The sequence below is a fragment of the Vombatus ursinus genome, unplaced genomic scaffold (genome assembly GCF_900497805.2).
Source record: "Vombatus ursinus unplaced genomic scaffold, bare-nosed wombat genome assembly UNPS02007612.1, whole genome shotgun sequence".
NCBI lineage: Eukaryota > Metazoa > Chordata > Mammalia > Diprotodontia > Vombatidae > Vombatus > Vombatus ursinus.
Window position 1 is genome coordinate 10591423 of NW_020947390.1, and position 22040 is coordinate 10613462.

At 34.7% G+C, this 22040-nt stretch overlaps 1 protein-coding gene across 4 annotated transcripts in view; it reads left to right on the forward strand.

Annotated features, from left to right (window-relative positions):
• Positions 1-22040, forward strand: part of CUL5 (cullin 5) — a 127273-nt gene that overhangs the window by 99587 nt on the left and 5646 nt on the right. For all 4 annotated transcript variants that reach the window (XM_027849500.1, XM_027849501.1, XM_027849502.1 and 1 more), the window contains exons 8-17: positions 3364-3457; positions 5241-5371; positions 5636-5743; positions 9372-9436; positions 14091-14223; positions 14986-15117; positions 17645-17768; positions 18221-18396; positions 18513-18674; positions 20238-20356. In XM_027849500.1, the coding sequence (XP_027705301.1) occupies positions 3364-3457; positions 5241-5371; positions 5636-5743; positions 9372-9436; positions 14091-14223; positions 14986-15117; positions 17645-17768; positions 18221-18396; positions 18513-18674; positions 20238-20356 (1244 nt within the window). The remainder of the gene's footprint in view (positions 1-3363; positions 3458-5240; positions 5372-5635; positions 5744-9371; positions 9437-14090; positions 14224-14985; positions 15118-17644; positions 17769-18220; positions 18397-18512; positions 18675-20237; positions 20357-22040) is intronic.

Here is a 22040-nt window from a genome sequence, read left to right on the forward strand (position 1 = left end):
GGTGGTCTTTACATTACAGTTCCTTAAACATTATTTTTCTCTTGGAAACAAACACCCAACAGCACGTATTAAGATTCTGCCACAAAAGTTAGTCAACTGTGAATAGCTTTTGACCCAGCTATCCCACTGCTAGGCCTCAAAGAAAGAAGAAAAGGCCTCATATGTTCAAAAATCTTTATAGCCACTCTTTTTGTTGTGGCAAAGAATTGGAAGCTAAAGGGGTATCCATCAATTAGGAAAGGTTTGATTAAATGATGATATATTAATGAACTGGAATACTATTGTGCTATAAGAAATCACAAAAGGGACAGTTTCACAGAAATCTGGGAAGATGTATATGACCAAAATTATGTTTATATAGATGTAAATGAATAAAATTTATAGAACCAGGAGAATGGTATATACAGTGACAAATAAACAAATTTGAAAGACGTGAGAACTGATGTTCAAACATGCTACCCTCCTCCTAACAGAGAGATGATTTACTCAGAGCACAGCTTGCGGTATAATATTTTTAGGATATGACCAATATTGGAATTCATTTTGCTTGACTGTACATATTATAAAGATATTGTTTTATTTTAAATGGGGGGGAGGAGAAAATTGATATTTGTTTCATTTTTTAAAAAATGTAAATAAAGTTAAAAGATTTTTTCACAATTTTTTCACTGAGTACTGTCGAGGATGCAAATAATGGTCCCTATGTGCAGGTAACTTAGGTTTAGTTGGGAAGATTATACATACACATGAAAAGATAAATAATTGCAAAGAATAGTAAATGCCAAGTATCAAATTAGTAATGCATGGTATTAATGCTATTAGTTCAGAGGAATAAAAAAGACATTTTACACTGGAGGAACTTAGACACAAGAGTTTTTCTGGTTTGAGTTTTAAAGCATGGATAGGATTTGTAGGGTAGAGATGTTGGGAGAGAGTATTCAAGGCTTGGGAATTGGTGTGAACAAAGGTTTTTTTTTTCCCCCCAAGATTCTTAATATCTAATTTATCTTTTTAAATAATTAATTTATTTTTAGTTTTCAACCTTCACTTCCATAAGATTCTGAGTTTTTAATTTTCTCCTCCTCCCCAAGACAGCATGCAGTTTGATATAGGCTCTACTTATATATTCATATTAAGCATATTTTCCCATTAGTCATGATGTAAAGAACAATTAGAACTAATGGGAGGAACCATGAGAAAGAAGAAACAAAACAAAACAACAAAAGAAAAGGAGAGAAAATAGTATGCTTCCATCTGTATTCAAACTCCTGAGTTCTTTCTCTGGATGTGGATAGCATTTTCATCATGAGTCTTTTGGAGTTGTCTTAGATCCTTGCGTTGCTGAGAAGAGCTAAGTCTGTCAAGTCAATCATCACATAATGTGACTGTTACGGTGTACAATGTTCTCCTGGTTCTGCTCATTTCATTCTGCATCAGTTCATACAAGTCTTTCCAGGGTTTTCCTGAAGTCAGCCTGTTCATCTTTTTTTTTTTTTTTTTTCAGTGAGGCAGTTGGGGTTAAGTGAATTGCCCAAGGTCACACAGCTAGTACGTGTCAAGTGTTTGGTCTGAGGCTGGATTTGAACTCAGCTCCTCCTGTTTTCAGGGCTGGTACTCTATCACTGTGCCACTTAACTGCCCCTGTTCATTATTTCTTATAACACAATGGTATTCATTCATATACCACAACTTGTTCAGCCATTCCCTAGTTGATGGACATCCCCTCAATTTACAATTCTTTGCCACTGCAAAAAGAGCTGCTATAAATATTTTTGTACCTGTGGGTCCTTTTCCAGTTTTTATGATCTCTTTGGGATGTAGACCTAGAAGTGGTATTGCTGGGTTCAGAGGGTATGCACGGTTTTATAGCCCTTTGGGCATAGTTCCAAATTGCTCTCCAGAATGGTTGGATCAGTTCACAACTCCACCAACAATGCATTAGTATTCCAATTTTCCCATATCTTTTCCAACATTTATCATTTTTCTGTTTTGTCATGTTAGCCAATCTGATAGGTGTGATGTGGTACCTCAGAGTCGTTTTGATTTGCATTTCTCTAATCAATAGTGATTTAGAGTATTTTTTAATATGACTGTAGATAGCTTTAATTTCTTCCTCTGAAAACTGCCTTGAACAAAGGTATTAGTGGAGCAAAGCACAAAGCCTGTTTTGAGAACAGTATATATAGACTGGTTGGATCAGAATAAATGGTTTGCATAAAAGAATTATTAAAGATAAAGCTTCGACAAGGAGGTTGGGACAACATAGTGGAAAATCTTGAGATGGAATTTTAGGGTGTTTGGATTTGATCTTATGGGCAACGGAATGCCTTTGAAGATTTCTGAATAAGTGGCAGACATTAGCATGGTATTTTATAAAAATCAGTCTGGCAGCAGTGTATGAAATGAATTGGAGGTGATTTTAGTAGTTTGAGATAAAGACATAGTGGTCTGGCCCAGGGTGGTGATAGTGGAACTTGAATACATGTTTAGTTTATTAATAGCTCAGTCCCTGATGTGGCTGTATGAAGAAGTGTAAATGACTCTTCAGAAGATGAAGTTGAGAAGAGCACATAAACCATACCAATTGTGTACAGGGAAAAAACATGTTAGAGTTGACAGTTTTAAAACCAAGTGCAGATCAGTTCTCCACGTATTTCACATTGGGGAAGTACCAAAAGAATAGAAAAAAAATCATGAAGAATATTAGTACTGAAAAAGGAACCAAGAATGTAAAGAGGGAACAGTCCTTAAAGCAATTGTAATGGTGAGTTTGTTACAGTTACAGAAAAGAATTCCTCTTTATTGAATAAGTAGAAATTATCAGAGGCAAAGTAGATTATGATACAAAATGAATTGTTAAATAACAAAATGTTTTGCATCCAGAATTTTTAAAAAAATATATTGGGGGGGGTGGGAGGGAGGGAATTTTTGCCATACTTAAATGACATCCATAATCTTTAAAGAGTTCACACAAGTGTATGAGAATGATCTATGCCCCAGTAATAAGTGATCAAAGGATATGAGTTGGCAATTTTTGATATAAGAAACACAGATTATCAATACTTGCCTTTAAAATCATTCGTGTCCTCTCATTATTAAAGTAAAACACCCTCTCTCTCAAAACACACAAGCACAACCTCTCCCAAAATTCTAAAGGACTTATCTCGCTAAAGTGATCTTAAGCCTGATCTTCAGGGGGCAAAAGAACATACTTAGACGTGATAATTTAGTATTAAGAATATATCTTAGAGATCCTGTATTACAGGTAGGTAACCTCTGTTTTGAGCACTTGTTTTAGCTTCTAAATTGAAACTTATGAGCTAAAAATCTTGAAATGAGTTAACTTAATTTCTAATATTTCAGCTCATGGAATGCTGTGTAAATGCCCTGGTGACGTCTTTTAAAGAGACAATTTTGGCAGAGTGCCAAGGCATGATAAAACGAAATGAAACTGAAAGTAAGTAAAATAAATAGTAGGTAACTGTGGTGTCAAATGTGAACAATTGTTAAGTAAAATATTTTATTGCTCTGTTATATGACTCTTAGTATTTAGGTAAAGTACATGTTAATGTGTTCTTTGCTTGAAGATTACAACAGTAAAATATCTTATACATTAAGTTTTTCACCATTTTTTTTCCTATTTGAAATATTGTTAAATTGATGGTAGCCTCTTAATTACTATTTGGAATATTTGATAATGTAATATAATTCTTTAAAGTTAATATTCCATTTTAAAAGGCGGTTTTGCATTAAATATGGCCATTACAATTTTTAAAAAAGAAACATTTTTCATGCGTGGCTTACAGGATTCATCTTGTTGCTTTATAATCAGACCTTATATATTTTAATAGTCCATTTTGTATTAATTAATTGAAGACCATTTCTGCAGAAAATGATAGAAAAATATATACACATAGTCACAGCTAGTATGACATGGTTTCAAGAGCTTTAAATTATGCCTTAAATTTATAAATTTTTACTTTACAGCTTTATGGGCTTAGATAGCTATTCATTGATTTTACTGTCAATGAACATATTTGAGTATTATGAAAGATATTTTTTTTTTTAAATCAGTGTGGATATTCTCTATACAAATATAAATCACAACCTTTCCAAACCTTGGTGGACAGTTTCGGTGTCCTAAAAGATTTCAAATTATAAAACAAATTGTGAGAGGTGGAGGCTAGTGTTGTATTTTTTCAGGATGGCAAAAGGGACTGAATCCAATGTAGATTGACACATTCTCTTCAAGTCCTGGTCTTAAAGAGGAAACTACAGCATTGAGAAGTTAAATGACTTGCCCCAGGTCACAAAATGTGTCAGAAGTGGGACTTGAACCCAAATCTTCTGGCTTCAAGGTCAGCTTTCTGTCTAGTAGGCCATGCTTACTTTCCTAAGTTATGATGTTATTACCAAATTATATGATTTTCCAAAAACATTCACAATAAGGTCATCTTTTTAAAAATATGGTTTTCATTATTAAATGAAGTAGTTTATATTATTTTCAAGAATACTGATATTGTATGAAACAGCATCAACCCAGAACTTATCATTTGCTGTCATCAAGGGATGTTTGAAGTTCAGTAGCTTAATATCATGCACTGGAATCCCACTAGAAGCTAATAGAGATGGATCAAGCTGAACAGTACTCAAGTACCATCCAGAGAGGAGTAGTGAAATTTATTACTTCAGTGTCAAAAGGACTGTACTATAAGGTTACATATAATCGAAGGTCCTTTCCAAAATATGAACCCTGAGGAAAGGATCATAGGATGACTCTCTTTTTTTCTTTCTTTTTTCTTTAAATGTTTGACCCTAATATTAAGGTAATATTAAAAAGCATTGCATTTCTTCTCTGTTATGTAGAATAATTTACGTATTGTATATTATATGTTATGTTTCAACTGTTATACTTGAAAGAAATTGAGATTACATAATTTTACTCTTAATTACTGGCTATACCTTTACATTTATTCAGTTTACTAACCTTAAACATAAATTTGAATAACTTGTAGTTCCAAGAAAGAGATTAGGTTATTCAGATGTTATTTTATTATGTGGTCCCTTTTGAGTTGCAGATATTTTTATAATTGTTGGGAATAAACTGGGAAATTAAATTAGAATGGGTCCTATCTACTGTAATAATTTCTAAACCTATTCTTTATAAGCAAAATTTCAGGTAGGTTGAATTTTTTTTCTAGTGGATGAGATAATTTTCTGGCATGTTTTTGTCTTTTCAGAGTTACATTTAATGTTTTCATTGATGGACAAAGTTCCTAATGGAATCGAGCCAATGTTGAAAGATTTAGAGGAACACATAGTGAGTGCTGGCCTAGCAGATATGGTAGCAGCTGCTGAAACTATTACTACTGTAAGTTTTTTTTTGTAAAAAATATATCATGGAAATAAATGCATGTCAAGATGAGAAAATAAAATGGCAAGTACTTAACATTGTAAATGAAATAATTTACAATGTGGTATCACATCAAGAAAATATTCTTAGTGCTTTAGATCTACGATAATTCTATTTATGATATTTTCTCAGCACATTTATGTAGTTACATATTTGAATCTATTTCACCAATATAGCATTTTGGTTAATTTTGAAAATTTTCTGAATGTGTTATATTTCTAGGATTCTGAAAAATATGTTGAACAGTTGCTTACACTATTTAATCGATTTAGCAAACTTGTCAAAGAAGCATTTCAAGATGATCCACGATTTCTTACTGCAAGAGATAAGGTATGTGACTTCACTGGGGTTTTTTGTTTTGTTTTGTTTTATTTTTTACTAAAAACATCACCATCACAGGTTACTTTTAGTCAAAAAGTTTCTTTCACTAGACAATTAAAATTTCCAAATAAAGGATTGATCTTATATAGCTAACTCATTTATCTTTACCATTGGAGGAGAGTGCCATTTATAATATAAGCATTGTTTATTTTCAGTTTTGAAATATATTTTGTACCTTTATTTGACTATGTGTGTCTATTTTTTGGAAGCCATTTGGTTCAAGAAAAAGGTGCTGTCCAGTTTCTGTATCTTACTCTCCTGCCCAGAACGCCACCCTGCTTCGCACACTGTTCACCTAAAATCACCTCTGAGAATAAAACAAAATACTTTTCTAAATTGAATTGTCCTCTTTGTAGGTCACATGCAGTAAACAAAATATTTATCAGATACTTACTATATAGGACATGTATTAACCAAGTTTTAGGTAATAAAGAAACATAAAAGACACAATCCTTTACCCAAAAGAACTTCTAATATAGATGAGGAAATGAGACATGGGAGAGAAAATTGGTTTTAAGAGGAACTCCTCCAGGTTATAGGTCATATGAAGGAGTGAAAAATACACAGAGATAGTATTAATAAAGGATTTTATCATCCACCTCTTTTTAGTTTTTCCAATAAAAACAGTAAAATAATTTTTTTTGAAAGCTAAATGAATATATCACCTGTGGAAAGAAGCTCTAAATACTTTAATTGATACTCTAATTAATGTTATGCTAATATTGGTGTCATTTTCTTCTTCCATTCTTCCCTTCACATCATCTCTAACTACTGTATTATGTAAAATGCACTCCTCTTATTTTAACTTAGCTCATATATTGGGCCTCCATCTCAATGTCCACCTTACTTACTACTCTTGAGGGGGCAACCACCTTATTGATGACAATGAAAGGTTTGGTACTTGTCCACTAGACCTCATCCCTTTAATTCTTTATCTCATTTAGCCATAGTTTTAAAAGAGAAGTTAAAACTAGTTAGATCACTGCCTCATCATTCTATTGTATTTGAGTGACACAGGACTTGGGTAGGACCTAGTAGAGCCTAGAACAATCAGAGTAATCTAGAATTTGCTTTAACATACTTGCATTCAAGTTTTGAATACCCTAATATAAATTGGTGACATGAGTGTAGCATTTTGGGTTTCTATTTTCAGGAGTGATATAATGTGGAAAATTGTGTGCTTCTGTCTTTGCTTTGACATGTAAAATTCCAGTCTGCCACTTTAATTAAAGTCCTTTTTTCTTCATCTTCCTTGAGCATTTGTTACTGTCAGCTAAGCTACCCTTTCTCGAGTTCTTTCCTCCCTTATCTTCTGTGACTCTGTACTCTCATGTTTTTACTATCATTAACTTATATGTTTTCTATCCTGGCTTCTCATCCTCTTTCCAGTCCTTACAAATGGGTAGAGTTCTGTCCTTGCTCTCTTTTTCTGCATTCTGTCCTTTGATTATACCAACCATTCTTGTTTCATCTTCCAGTTGCGTGATGGATATCTCTGCCTAAGTGTCTTACTGGCATCTGAGACTCACACATTCAGAACTGAACTCATCTCTCTGCTAAATCTGCCTCTATGCCTAATTTTTCTTTTTTCTTTTTTTTTTCTTAAGGCAATTGGGGTTAAGTGACTTGCCCAGGGTCACACAGCTAGTAAGTGTCAAGTATTTGGTCTGAGGCCAGATTTGAATTTAGGTCCTCCTGACTTCAGGGCCAGTGCTCTATCCACTGTGCCACCTAGCTGCCCCTATGCCTAATTTTTCTTAACTGTAATGTCACTACCATCCTCCCCATCCCCTAGGATTTTAATTTTTGGAGCCATTTTTGAGTCTTCTGTGTTTCTAGTGCCACTCAACTAATAAATTGTCAAGTCATACTGTTTCTGATTCTGCACTCTCTTGCACATTTCTCCCCTTCTCTCCATTCCTCCTGCTACCACCCTAGTTTAGACACTCATCTCTTTTCATTTATACTGGTTTACTGTTCTTTTAATCACTTCAGTGGTCTTTCTGCCTCCAGGCTATCTTCCTCTCATTCCATCCTTCCAACCTTAGATCATATTTCCCTTCATATATTCTACGTTCTAGTTAAGCTGGATTTATTTTCTTCTTTCCATTCTTGTCCTGCCTTCTCCCATTTCATTATTTTTATTTATTACTGTCACTTTTGCCTGGAAGGCATTACCATTTGTAACCACACTAGCTCGAATGTGGCCTATTTTGTCTATTCTCAGAAGCAAAATTGGGTCAGATCTAGTTGGAAATTTGGCACGTTGACTGGGAAAATTAATACTAGAGTCCTAGAAAAGGCAATAAACTGTAGTGGAAAGAGTGCCTTGCACAAAATAGATATTTAATACATTTGTTAAATTGAAAGAGTACTGAGTGTGGAATCAGACTACCTGGGTTTGAATACTTTCTTGTCTTACGCCTTACTTGTATATCTTTGGGCAAATCAGTTAATTTTTCTCGGACTTAAGCCAACTTAGCTTAAATATTTTCAGTTTGAAAACTGTTTTTGAAACAAGAGAACACATGCTACAATTTTTCCTTTACCTTTGTAACTAACTTTTTTTCCACTTTTCTTTAATAACCATAAGCTATACCATTTTTCTGTTCCCAGGATATATTACCCAAATATAGAATCAAACTTAAGTGACCCATAAGCACCTAGCCTTGCAACTGCCTATTATTTTCTCCTTACTTCAGATGTCCTCATTTTGTTATGATGGGCATCCTGATATTGGCTTCCTCCATACATTATGTTTCTCTTCCCTCCTTTTATTGATGTAAATAGTATCCCCGGTACTGGAGCAGCTTTGCGCAGTCTTTCTCCCAAAGTGACTAGTTTGTCTGATAAAAATTTAGGATAATATGACCTGCAGACCAGAAAAATGGTCTTTATTCCATGACAGTTCCCTATCTCTAAATTCTGTGATTCTGTGATCACTCTCTTTTGAAGTTTCTCCTTTCCTTCAAGGCCCAGTTGAGGTTCCATCTCTTCTGTTTAGCCTTTTGTGACCCCCTCAGCTGAAGAAAATCTCTCCCTCTTCATATTTCTTATAGCATTTTAATTAGACCCCTCCTTTGTGCTTTTCACACTCTTCTTTATGTTGGACATCGAGGTGGTTTGGAACTTGGAGTCAGGAAGACCTAAATTGAAATCTGACCCCAAAGACATATTAGCAGTGGAATACTGGACAAGTCATAGCATTTCTCTGTTTTAGTTTTCTCATCTGTAAAAAATAATAGCACTCACCTCCCTGGGTTTTGAGGACCAAATGAGTTAACATATATAAAGCACTTTTAAACCTTAAAGTGCTATAGAAATGCTAGCCATTATTTTAAATGATGATAATGTAGTAATTGTAGTCTTTCCCTGGTTATTAGATTGTAAGCATCGTAAAGTCTATGTAATATTCATCTTTATATATATCCCTGGCACCTAGCACAGTGCCTTACACATAATAAACACTTGATAAATGCTTGTTGAATTGAATGCTGACAGAAAATTCTGAATTTCTTATGTGTATGTATTTTAAATGTTAAAGTTTTTGACTTATTTTGTTTTAAATTATTTCTAGGCATACAAAGCAGTTGTGAATGATGCTACAATTTTTAAACTTGAATTACCATTAAAGCAGAAAGGGTAAGGAAATACTCATTTTTAAATGAAAAAATGATTAAATTTACATTTTGAACTTTACCATGTTTTCGATGTTCAGAGCATCATGCTAACCTTCATTATATTTGTTTTGTGTAGCTTATCTAATAATAAGCTACCTTAAAATATTTTTTTTTCTTTTTTCAGCTTTTAGATTGGGGGGGAATACTTAATTGTTGAACTTTCCCTTTACATTATCTCCTTTCCTAAGAAAAAAAATTATTAGAATAAACAAGAGAAAATATTAAATTTTTGGACATTGTTTTTTTGCCACGCTTGTTCCTTATGTGTGTCTACGTTTGAGAACAAATCTGCTCACAGTTGTCTTCCCATCTTCAAATCAACAAACTGAATCTATGCAATCTCCAACTTAAATAAAAGTGTACTCGCATTTTTAAGGATTTCTCATTTCTGTGTCAGTGAATGATTAACTTAATAAAATCCTTTTTTAATTCAGGGACAATATTTACATGATTTGATATTTTTAAATTTTACTTGAAAAATAAAACCAAACCCTGAATTGATTTTTCTCTGAGCTTAAGCAAGTCCAGTCTATTTATTTGCAGATGGAAGGCCTCTGCATTGAAGCCATTAAAAATGGACCACTATTCACATGTAAGCTGAAGTTAGTACAGCTATTTTTAATAACTTATTATATAGAGATTATTTTGAGGGTTTTTTCTTTATATTTCAGCTCCTTCATTCCCCTTCCTCAAGAAATCAGGAAATGATTTATATATAGTAGGGAGTAGGGTATTTTTTTATCCCACATATATTTTCCATTATCTCTGATTGTACATATGTGGTAAACTTCACTGACTTGGCTCAATTGTTTTAAAGGAAGGCCAGCCTGAATAAGTGAAGTCCAAATTACAGAATTTTTAAAACTGTAGTAAGGTTTGTACTTTAAAATATGTAGAATCTTCTGATTCTGTACTTAGACAAACTCCCTTAGGTCTGCCTTAATGCGTACAGGATAATGCAGGTGAAGGCTAATCATTCCCTTCCAGGTCATCTTCATCTACTCCATATGCTGTATGTCCTTATTGATTTATATGTCACCTCCCCATTGTTAGACTGAGAGCTTCTTGAGGTCAGGGACTATTTTTGCCTTTCTTTGTATCCTCAGCACTTAAAACCTGGCACATAGTAAGTACTTAATAAGTGCTGATGGATGGATGGATGGATGGATTCTAGATCTTTAGTAACTGCAGCTACAAGTTCAAGGTCTAAGGGAGCATTGCTATTCCTGGGGTTCTTGGGCTCAGGGTCTTGGATTGTCCCAACTAGAGTCTGAGGGGAAGGGGTGGATAGCCAAAGTGGTTTGACCCTCCTGGGATGTGCCACCCCTCCCATCTTTCCCTTATATGCCTTATTGCTAAAGTTAGGCTAGTTTAGGTGTGACAAATTATACTTACAGATTACACTTATTTTTTCTACTTGCTTTCTTTGTCCTTTAAATATCTATCACGATATCAAATATCATTGGTTGTGTTAAGTCTTTAAATGAAGAACACATTTATTTCAACTCTTTGAAACAAATTAATTGCAGAATTCCATGTACCTGTTTTTAACATTTTTGTTGTTGATAACTGTTGGGCTTAAATGTGCATGAGTTCTACCTAAGAGCTCCATAAGGCTACTAGTAGGTGTTTAACTGACAATCTTGCAATTGTCACAACTGCAGACCATCTTTCGATAATGAGTCAACCAACTACAAAAACTTTAGAGATTGGCATCTCGGGGAATTGGGGGAATTTCCTTTACCTCTGAAATAGGATGTAGAATAAAAGAGAAATAATGGAGGAAAACAGGTATACTGTGCTGCTATCAACTTCTATTTTTTTCTCTTAAAATCAGGGTTTAGCTAAAGAATTACCCTATGGACCTTTGTTTAGAGTGGATGTGTATAGCTTGCTACAACTGCACTTGTTTGCCTGGGCTTGCTTTCCTTAATTTAGTCATTAGGAAATTCTGACTGTAACTTGGAAAAAAAAAATTAATTTTGTAGGATGGCCATCCATGTGTTTTCTAAAGATATTTTTCATTTAGCAAATTTTTGGAAATATGTGTTAATGTCATAGCACTCTGAAATATGCACAGATGCAAAAGACACTATTCTTGTTTTAAAGAAAGCTTATGCCCTAATAGGAGAGAATGAAGGGGTTGTACCATGTGGCCTCTGAGACTCTTTTCAACTCTAAAATCCTGTATTTCTAAGACACATGCACAAAAAAGTATATTAGAAGGTAGTAGATAATAAGTGCTGTGTTAATGATACAAACGGTGGTAAAAGATATGGAATCCTGCAGTGGGTGAGAGTTAGAGGACACGGTCTGCTTATTTTCTTCTAGATACTTTTTCATCTCTAGGTTTTTATGACATTGCTCTTTGCTTATTTTCTTCCTGTCTATCCAGCCATTCCTTTTCAGTTTCCTTTGTTGGCGAGTCCCCTTCTCTTTTCCCACTATACAGTCTCACTTGGTGAGACTCCCCTGGTTTCAGTTATCATTTCTATGTAAGTGATTCCCAGTTTTGTATATCCTGCCCTACACTCACATTATCAGCTTCCTCTTGAACCTCTCAAATTGTATGTCCCATAGATATCTCAATCTCAGCATATCTAAATAGAACTTATCTTTTTTTCCCCCCAAACCTTTCCCACTTCTGTTATTTCCCTTTTATTGTTGAGAGCACCACCATCTTCCAGTCATTCGGGCCTGCCACCTCAACTACCCTGTTGCATTCACTCTACATGTCCAATCTGTTGCTGTCTTGTTTCTACCCTCATAACATCTTTTTTTTATTGGTAAATTTATGCTTTATTTTTTTAAATTTTATTAATTTATTTTTAGTTTCCAACAATCACTTCCATATGCTTTAGAATTTAAAATTTTTCTCCCCCTACTTCCCCATCTCCCTTCCCCAAGACGGCATGCAATCTGATTTAGGCTATACATTTACATTCCTATTAAACATATTTTCATATTATTGACATTGTAAGATACCACATCTCATGTAACCAACATGCTAATTTGGACTGTCATAACTGCACACCTAAACTTTTGTGCTAGCCTTCTAACCAGGCTCCCTACAACAAGTGTCTCCACTTCATCCTCTGCTCAGTTGCCAAGGTGATTTATCTAAATTGTAGGTCTAACCATATTATAATATTGCTAAGTGAAGTCTGTGGCCTTCAAGCACCAGTAAATATTGTAGAGATGCCTGGAAAGGTAAGAACTGAGAAAAAGCCACTGAATTTGCCAGTTGGGAAATTATTATTTTAATATTAAGGAGACTTGTACACTAGAGAAAACCACCACATGACTAGAAATTTAGTTGTTTTGGCAGAAAACAAAAGCAGAGTGGCCTTCCAGCTCCTTATGCACTTCATTAACAAAAAGGTTATTTTAACAGAGGGCATTGTGCCACTCATTTAATGTATTTTGGCTCTTTTTGCACCTGGCTTATAATCAAAACAGCAGTAGAAGAGGTGTCGAAAATTATACAGGATTGTATTACAAGAGGCTTGCACAGTGCCAGACATATTAGTACATCCTTAATAAATGCTTGTTAAGTCAAAGAGTTGGAAATCGAGGAAATGCTTATCAATTGGGGAGTGGCTAAACAAGTTGTGGCATGTAATTGTGATAGAGTACTATTGTGCTATAAGAAAATGAAGGGCGGGTGCTTTCAGAAAAACATTGCAAGGACATATATGATATGATACAAAGTGAAGTGAGAAGAACTGGGAGATCATCGTATACAGTAACATCAGTGTTGTAATGATGATCAACTGTAAAAGACATGGCAACTACTGTGATCAATACAATGATCCAAGACAATTCCAAAAGACTCATGGTGTAAAAATGCTATCTACTTCCAGAGAGAAAACTAATGAACTCTGAGTGCAAATTCAAATATAATTTTTTAACTTTGTTTTTCTTGCTTTTTAAAAAAAAATATGGCTTATATGGAAATATGTTTTGCATTATTTTACATGTATTATTGATATATCATCTCTTCTCAGTTGGCAGGGGGAAAGGGTGGGAGGGAGAGAATTTGGAACTCAGAATGTAAAAAGAAAAGAATGCCCAAAACAAATAATCAATTGAAATGCTTAAAAAAATGCTTATTAAATTGAATTGTTTGTGAATTATGTAGAGAATGATTTATATAGGACTCAAGAGTTGACTTCAGGCTGGGGCAATTGAAGAAGAATTTACAAAAGAGATAGGCTTTGAGCTGATCTTGAAAGCTAGGTAAGATGTAAAGTAGTAAAAATTGAGATATTGGCAATCCAGGCATGTGAACGAAAGTGGGAACACAGCATCAAAAGCATGCTAGGGAAGTTACATGATAAAAGCTGTATTTTAAGAAGGTAAGTGTAATCGTAATACACAGAATGGATTAGAGGTGAGAAATACTTGAGTTTAGGAGACTGTTGGATTGATTTGGGCATAAGGTGTGATAAGAGTCTGAACTTGGATAGTGGCATTTGGGTGTAGAAAGAAAGGAATGGGTACATGCTAGAGAGGAATTGTACAACATAACAACTTAGTATGTAAAAGACTGGTTGCTCAAAGAATATTCATAAATGGTAATGCAGTTTAATGGACTGTCTGTATTTTACTTTTAGGGTTGGATTGAAAACGCAACCTGAATCAAAATGCCCTGAGCTCCTTGCCAATTACTGTGACATGTTGCTAAGAAAAACACCACTAAGCAAAAAACTAACCTCTGAAGAAATTGAAGCCAAACTTAAAGAAGTGGTATGTGAATTTTTTTTAATATTGTGATCATTTATTTAAATGTTCTTGTTTTGATTTTGGTCTTTCTCTGATAGCATCCATAAAGATTCTAAGTGTAATTAATATAAGAACTTTAGTGTTAATATAAGTTTATCACTTTTTCACTTGAAACGGTTTTACCCAAAGGCAACATTGAGAATGAGCATCACCATGTTTTGCAAAACTTCTTTGTAAAGAATGAGGTGGAGCCCAGGTGCTGGGGAGTGCAGTTGGTAGCCATTCTGACTGAATTTCTTAAGGTCCCCAAATGATCAGCCAAACAAGAGCTATACAAAAAGAGCTGCTCTATCAGCCTCATCATTATAGCTATCAGAATTAAACATAAGTGGGAAAAAATAGAAACAGGAAAGAAAATAGGAGTGAAAACAGTCATGAAGACACCATAGAGACAGGTGGGAAGACAGGAAAAAAGGAAAAATAGATAGAAGTGAGGGATGAGGGTAAACTGTTTTTCTTTACCTGAAAAATTAACCAGTTGTCTTGAGAATTCTAAGAGTCTTCTTTTTATTTAATGAATGCAATTGGGTAGTTTGTGTCAATCCCAAAACAACTTGGCCAGCATTTTAAAATATAAAACCAGTAGTCCTGCCGGAATTAATTACCCTGTGAAATAAGCTACTAAGATAGAAGAGGCCTTCTACTGCACTGTTGTATATTTGGGGTGAGATGAGGGTCGGCACCTAAGCAGGCAAGAAACTGAATGTGGTTTTGTTTCCAATGCAGCTCTTGGTACTTAAGTATGTACAAAACAAAGATGTTTTTATGAGATATCACAAAGCTCACTTAACTCGGCGTCTAATATTGGATATCTCTGCTGACAGCGAAATTGAAGAGAATATGGTAGAATGGCTAAGAGTAAGTAACTCCAATGTTTTCATATGGTTTTTCAGTTCCTTATTTCTTAGTTTGGAATACAGTAGATGTTTTATAGAATGTTGGAAGTTGATAGATTTGATTAATTTTCTGAACCTTATGAGCTGCCTTCTTTGGGGAAGGGGTAGGAAGGAGATTTTATAAAATTCCAGATCTATAAATGAATAAATTAATTGACTTTAAAAAGATAGATTTTATGAATCTGTAAAGTTGCCTGTATAATTGTGGACACTTAAGTGAAGTTTCCTGTAATCTAGAAGAAAAAATAACCTCTCTTCCCTCTGCTTTGTTTCTTTTATTTCACTGCAGCTAGCAAGTTAGTGCTGATAGTTGTTTGTGCCTTTCCCTTCAAAGTTACCTTCTATGTACTCTAAATTTTTCTAATATGCATTGATGCATGTATGTTGTCTCCATTAGAATATAAGCTTCTTGAAGGCAAAGATTGTTTTTGCTTATTTTTTCTAACTCATGACATATCACAATCATTGACACATAGTATTCCCCTTAATAAATACTTGTTGATTGATTGACACTTCATTCAGAGGACCAGCAGCAGGATCCCTTTTTGCTTTATGAGGGATTTTTTAGTTTTAAGGAACTCTGAATGCTTAGAGTTGGAAGTATCCTTAGAAGTTATCAAGTTCAGTTCTCTTAGTTTACAGGTGAAGAAACTGAGGCCTAGAGAGGTCAAGCTGCTTGTCCAAGGTCAGATAAGTAATATAATTGGCATAGCTGAGATTTGAACTCAGGTTTCTGACTCCAAGTTCCTGGTCTTCTATTGCTACAAATAACAATATCTGTGATATTAAGAGAATAAAGTGGAAAGATCTTTATGAACTGATATAGCATAAAGTAATCAGAACCCAAAGAACAGTATACATGATTATTACGACAATGAAAATGGAGGATCACTAAAAGGAAGTTGAGCATTGAATAATTTTTTAAAATAGTGAAGGTTCTAGAAAACAGAAAATAAAATACACCTCCTCCCAATCAAGAAGTAACTAGGAGAGAATTGTTTTCTATATTACTAGATGTGGTCACTGTAGTGGGTGTTTTTGCTTAATTGGCTTTCGTTGTCACAAAAGAATATTCATTCATTTCTTAGAATTTCATTTTTGAGAACCTCCTATTCTTCTTGTGTGGATACTTTGAAATGATTCTGTGTGTTGTTTTCTCCCATTAGAATGTTAGCTCCTTAAGAATAGGACTGTCTTGATTTTCTCTTTATATCTCTAATGTTTGCACAATGCTTTTGCTGATAGTAAGCACTTAATAAACTTTTAAAATTTATTCATTCATGATTGTGATATAAGGACAAAAAACATAAGTTTGAAAAATTGAATCTGTTTCTTAGAAATCATTATGATATACTTTAGCCTGTATTTTAATATGTGCCTCACCTCTATTTCAATTCCACATACTACAAATTCTATCTTGACTTAGTCTCTAGGAATAGAATTAGTATGTTTAGGCACCCTAGCAAACGAGACAGAATTTTATTTTACATAAAGCTGATTTATCATTATAAAACAGCTTCATTGAAATGATATAGAAGGGGTACAGTGAACTTTGCCCTATCTTGGCAGAGGCAAATAGTGCCATTCCCCCTTCAGTGTTTCACATGCCTTCTTGAGGCTTATCCACGTAACCTTAGCTACTGAGGGGCATGTCTATAGCTGAAAGGGTAAATGGTCTGGAAGTTCTCAAGTCAAGTCAGCAAGCATTTATTAATTCCCTATTATGTGCCAGGAACTGAGCTAAGAACTGGCTATACAAAGAAAGGCCTAACTTTAAAGAACTCACATTCTAATGGAGGAACCCCCAAAAAGATTTTAGAAACATAAGAAGAAGAGAAACATAAGCTGCCTGTCTCCTCCTGCGGTGTATAAGCAAAGCCCCTTACTGTCCTTAGAGTTAGACTAATTAATATACACACACACACACACACACACACACACATACAAACCTCAGTTGTAAAGGATTTGGGACTCAGTTTTAACAACTAAAGGTGAAGATAACTCACAGTTGTTAAAGTTCACAAAGCCTAGTTAGTACTGCATATATAGAGCCATAGGAAACTTTGGCCCCAAAAGGGCTTTACCATGTTACAGAAATTTAGGTAAGAACACTGAAATGAGAGTTACTAATTTATTTAGCCAATTTACATTTACTTAAGTGTTGCTTTCTTCACTGTTTTTAAAACCATGTGAATTTGCCACAGTTTTTATTGGTGACTTTCTGAGATGCTCTTTTTCTTATATGCATTGCATCTTCATAAATCATCATTTGTAATTTGTAGTACATTAGAAATGGACAAAACCAAGGTTGTACTTGACTTGAAGGAACATCCTAAATATTGAGCAGAGTATTAACATTTTTATTTAAGAGTTTGTTTAATGTGTTAATTATAATAAAGAAATTTTACCACCACACCCACAGAGCCAATATTCAGTTTTAGCTGTAGTTTTAATTGATATTTTATTTATTGTTTTGTCTGTATGCATAGGAAGTGGGTATGCCAGCAGATTATGTAAACAAGCTCGCTAGGATGTTCCAGGACATTAAAGTGTCAGAAGATTTGAACCAAGCTTTTAAGGAAATGCACAAGAATAATAAGTTGGCTTTACCAGGTACTATTTTGTAATCTTCAGGTTTTTTAGTAGATACTTTGAAAAAAAAATTAATCTGCTATAATTTTAGTAACTTAAAAACAAACATTGAATTCAGTTCAGCACACATTTATTGAACCCTGACTTTGGATAGCTTACTTTGTGTGATGGTTGATAGAACCAAAATAAACTAAAGAAATTAAACAGTATTTGAGATATTCATATATCCCTCACGTTTGGAGACTGTTATCATGGAAGACAGTTCCCGTGTACTTGAACATACATCTCTTAAAGTCAGTCAGAAACAGAATATTGAACTAATGGAATTACTGATTTACTCAGTGTGGCATTTTCTTGGTTATAGAGTCCCTTGTGTTTATCAGCAACTAGTACATCCATATTCTAGTTGTTAAGAGCTTCCCACTTGGCTTTTACATATCATATATTCATATTTTAAAATATCTTGCCTATAGCTGATTCAGTGAATATTAAAATTCTGAATGCTGGTGCCTGGTCCAGAAGCTCTGAAAAAGTATTTGTTTCCCTTCCCACTGAGCTGGAGGATCTGATCCCTGAAGTAGAAGAATTCTACAAAAAAAATCACAGTGGCAGAAAATTACATTGGCACCATCTCATGTCAAATGGGATTGTAAGTATATTTTGTCCTAATTTTTCTTTTGTAATATTTATCATCTAATACCAATTTACTGACATAAATGTGAACATTACCAAATTATTTTCAGTATTAATTTTAAATTTTTACAGATAACATTTAAGAATGAAGTTGGACAGTATGACTTAGAGGTAACAACATTTCAACTCGCTGTACTGTTTGCTTGGAACCAAAGACCAAGAGAAAAGATCAGTTTTGAAAATCTTAAGCTAGCAACTGAACTTCCTGATGCTGAACTTAGAAGGACTTTATGGGTATGGATTTTTCTTTATAACTTCAGTGTAATAACTTCTGAATCTGTTTATTTTTACAGATGTTTTGTTTACATTTAGTCTCCATCTGAATTTTCAGTCACTTCATTGAAAATAATCAGCTTTTGATCTCTAAGTCCCTAAGAGCCAAAAGTTATATTTGACCAAATTTAGCAACAAAATCTGTTAGACTAGATTCTTGACGAAGTATTTTAACTAGCATATGATGCTCAATAGTCTCCAAATCTCAACATCCTGACCCTACTTAGAATGGCTACTGGCAGCCACGTTTTTCTATCTACAATCAAGGGTTTTCACATTTTTCTTTCCATTATCTTCCTACTAAGTCAGAGACTGCATTCTACATTGGTGAAAAGTTTCTGTACTGGATCGTTATAGAAGGGTTCTTTGCACTGAAGTCACAGTTCCTATCTTTTATTCATTTATGGTTTTGTATAGGTTCTCACAGTCATTCATAGCTCATATTACTTCCGCAATATACACGGGATATTTTCTAGATTCGTTGAAATCATTTCAATCCTAGGGCTATAAACATGTTTCTTTCATTCCCTTTTGAAGAACCACAGTTTTCTACTGTTCCAAATGCTAGTGAGTAAACTCAAGCTGCAGATAATAGTATCTGGGCTTGGGACAACTAATAGAGAACTTACCAGTAATCTGTAGTCAGTGGAGAGAGAGAAGGTGGAAGGAACAAAACAAAGCATTTCTAATGTTTCCCCTCTCTCAGAAACCTAGCAAGATATCTTGGGATTTACAGGCTAGATTTCTTTTTTTATGGACCATGCCTTAAACCCAAATCACTTTGGCTTTCCTGATGGGCCAACAATGGGTCCTAGCCCAAGCCTTACTTGGTCATTGTTTGGATTCTGATGGCTCAGAGTGAGTGTAAATAGCAGTTGTTTCTATTCTGGCCAGAAACCCTGAGGGTATTCCCTTCCCAGATTGATTTCATTTTTTTGAGTAGGTAAAAGAGGCTGTTCTTTGTCTCATTTCTTATCTAGCCTTAATCACTGAATAGGTGTTGCCTCAGTCAAGATGACACCTGAGAAAGAATTTAGCTTAAAAAGGCCAAGATCTCGATACTGCATCCAGGGCCATCTCCAGTTGTCCTGATTTATATCTTGCCACTGGACCCAGATGGCTCTGGAAAAGTGAGTGAGGCTGGTGACTTTGCACAGCCCTCTCTCACTTAAAACCAGTTCACTTGCAAGTAATGACATCTCCTTCCTGATGCCATGGTCCTCTTTGAGAACAGATGACAAATAACACCAGCACCACCTTTCCACAGCAGCATGAACAATCCTTATAATCCTTATTTCCACCTCACTTCCTACTAGCACGTGTCTCCATTGTTATGCACACAGGGTCAGAGAATAGTTTTTGAGCTCTGTCATTGGAAGAAGTACTCACTCCGACCCTACAGAGATCACTGGGTCATTGAAGTAGGCAGCAAATAGATGATTTCAGAATAATGGCCAATATGGAAGAATTGGATAGTATTTTTCTGCTACTTTTTACAAACTAATGTTTTTTTCTTCTGCATAGTCTCTTGTAGCTTTTCCAAAACTCAAACGACAAGTTTTATTGTATGAACCACAAGTCATCTCACCCAAAGACTTTACAGAGGGGACCCTCTTCTCAGTGAACCAGGAGTTCAGTTTAATGTAAGATTGATGATTATTGGTCTAAAAGTAAAATCTTTCCTATGATGGTTAGTGCTTTGTTTCCAGGATAAAGCTTTATTATTTTTCTTAGAAGAAATATGAAACTAAGAACGTAACCATTTTATAATCTGGGGTCTAACATGTGTCCCACTAGGAATGTATCACATGACTAAGAACTTGTTTGACTCCGGTGTTATGTAATGCTGCTATTCAAGCTTAGTTCCAAAAAGTGTTAGGAGTGGTGAAAGATATAATCCAGGTGTTTGAAGATCTGTCAGAATAAAATATACCAAGGTAATAGACTTGTCGTACAGGCTATCAGTATTGTAATTTCTGTGTTATTAAAGTTTTACTTGTATTACCTTGGTCTCTAGTCTGGAGGACAGTAAGTCAGATAGAGGTTTATAATTTGCCTATATTTTATATTTACATAAATTTTAAATTACATTAAAATGTTACTTGAAACTTATTATTTCTTCATTTCTATACTTTTAATCATTTTGCGTGTCAATACAAACTTTGTTAAATCATGTTGCCAGTTACAAATATGTCTTCCTTGTTTGGTAGTTTGGGTTTTGTATTTAGTGTGGTAGAAAAATCACCATAGTTAACAGCCCTCATCTCTCCTGAGCTCCAGACTTGCATCTCTCTTTCTTTTTTTTTTTTTTTTTTTTTTGGTAGGGGGGAAGTAGTATCATCATTACACATTTATCTTTTCACTTTACATTTATTTGGTGACCCTCATGACTTGACAGCCCTTCTTAAATGTGCCATAGGCTTCTCAAACCCATCATGTCTAAAAATCAAACCCATTATATTTCTGCTTTAGCCTACCCTTCCCCCTTACTTCTCCATTCCTGTTAAGAATGCTTAAGCATTCTTTTTTGTCACCTAGGTTGGCAATTTAGGAGTAATCTTCAATCCTTCATTCTCATCCTCCACTGCTCCATAACCAATTAGTTTTCCCCTTTCCCTTTGCTTACATCAGTGGCCTCCTAATTCTTGTATCCTATCTGACTCCTCTCCAGTCCATCCTGTAGCTTCCAAAATAATATTCCTAAAGTGCAGGTTTGACCATGGCAGTTTCCTTCAAAAAGCTTCAGTGGTTCCCCATTACCTTTAAGATAAAACAGAAATTCTGTTTGATATTTAAAGCCCTTTGCAATTGGACTCCAGTCTTTTTCTAAGAGTTATCATACATGAAATTCAAGCACTTTACATTCTAGCCAAACTACAACTCACTGTTTCCCATGTGTGACACCCTCTCTCCCAGGTCTAGGCCTTGTACAGGCTCTCCTTCATGCCTAAAATGCTATTTTGTTCCCTGACACTTCTGGGAACATCTGTCTCCCATCAAGGAGAAGTGCCACCTTCTTTAAGAGACATTTATTGGTTCCTCCAGAGGTTTGTTCATCCCTGGACCCTGCTAAGATTTTTCCTGTCTATAACTTTAAGCATGACCAGTGCCCTCCTCTGCCAATGGCCAGTATAACGTAATATTCTGGAAAGCAGGACTGTTTGATTCTCATCCTTCTAGGACTGTTGCCTGCCTGCCACACAGTATGTGCTGCATAATTGTTTATTGATTTGATATAACTATTCACAAGAAAATAAAACAGTGCTAATGCAGACTTTGCCAAAATGTCTTTCTGCTTTTTCATTTTTTCTGTACACAGTAGTTTAA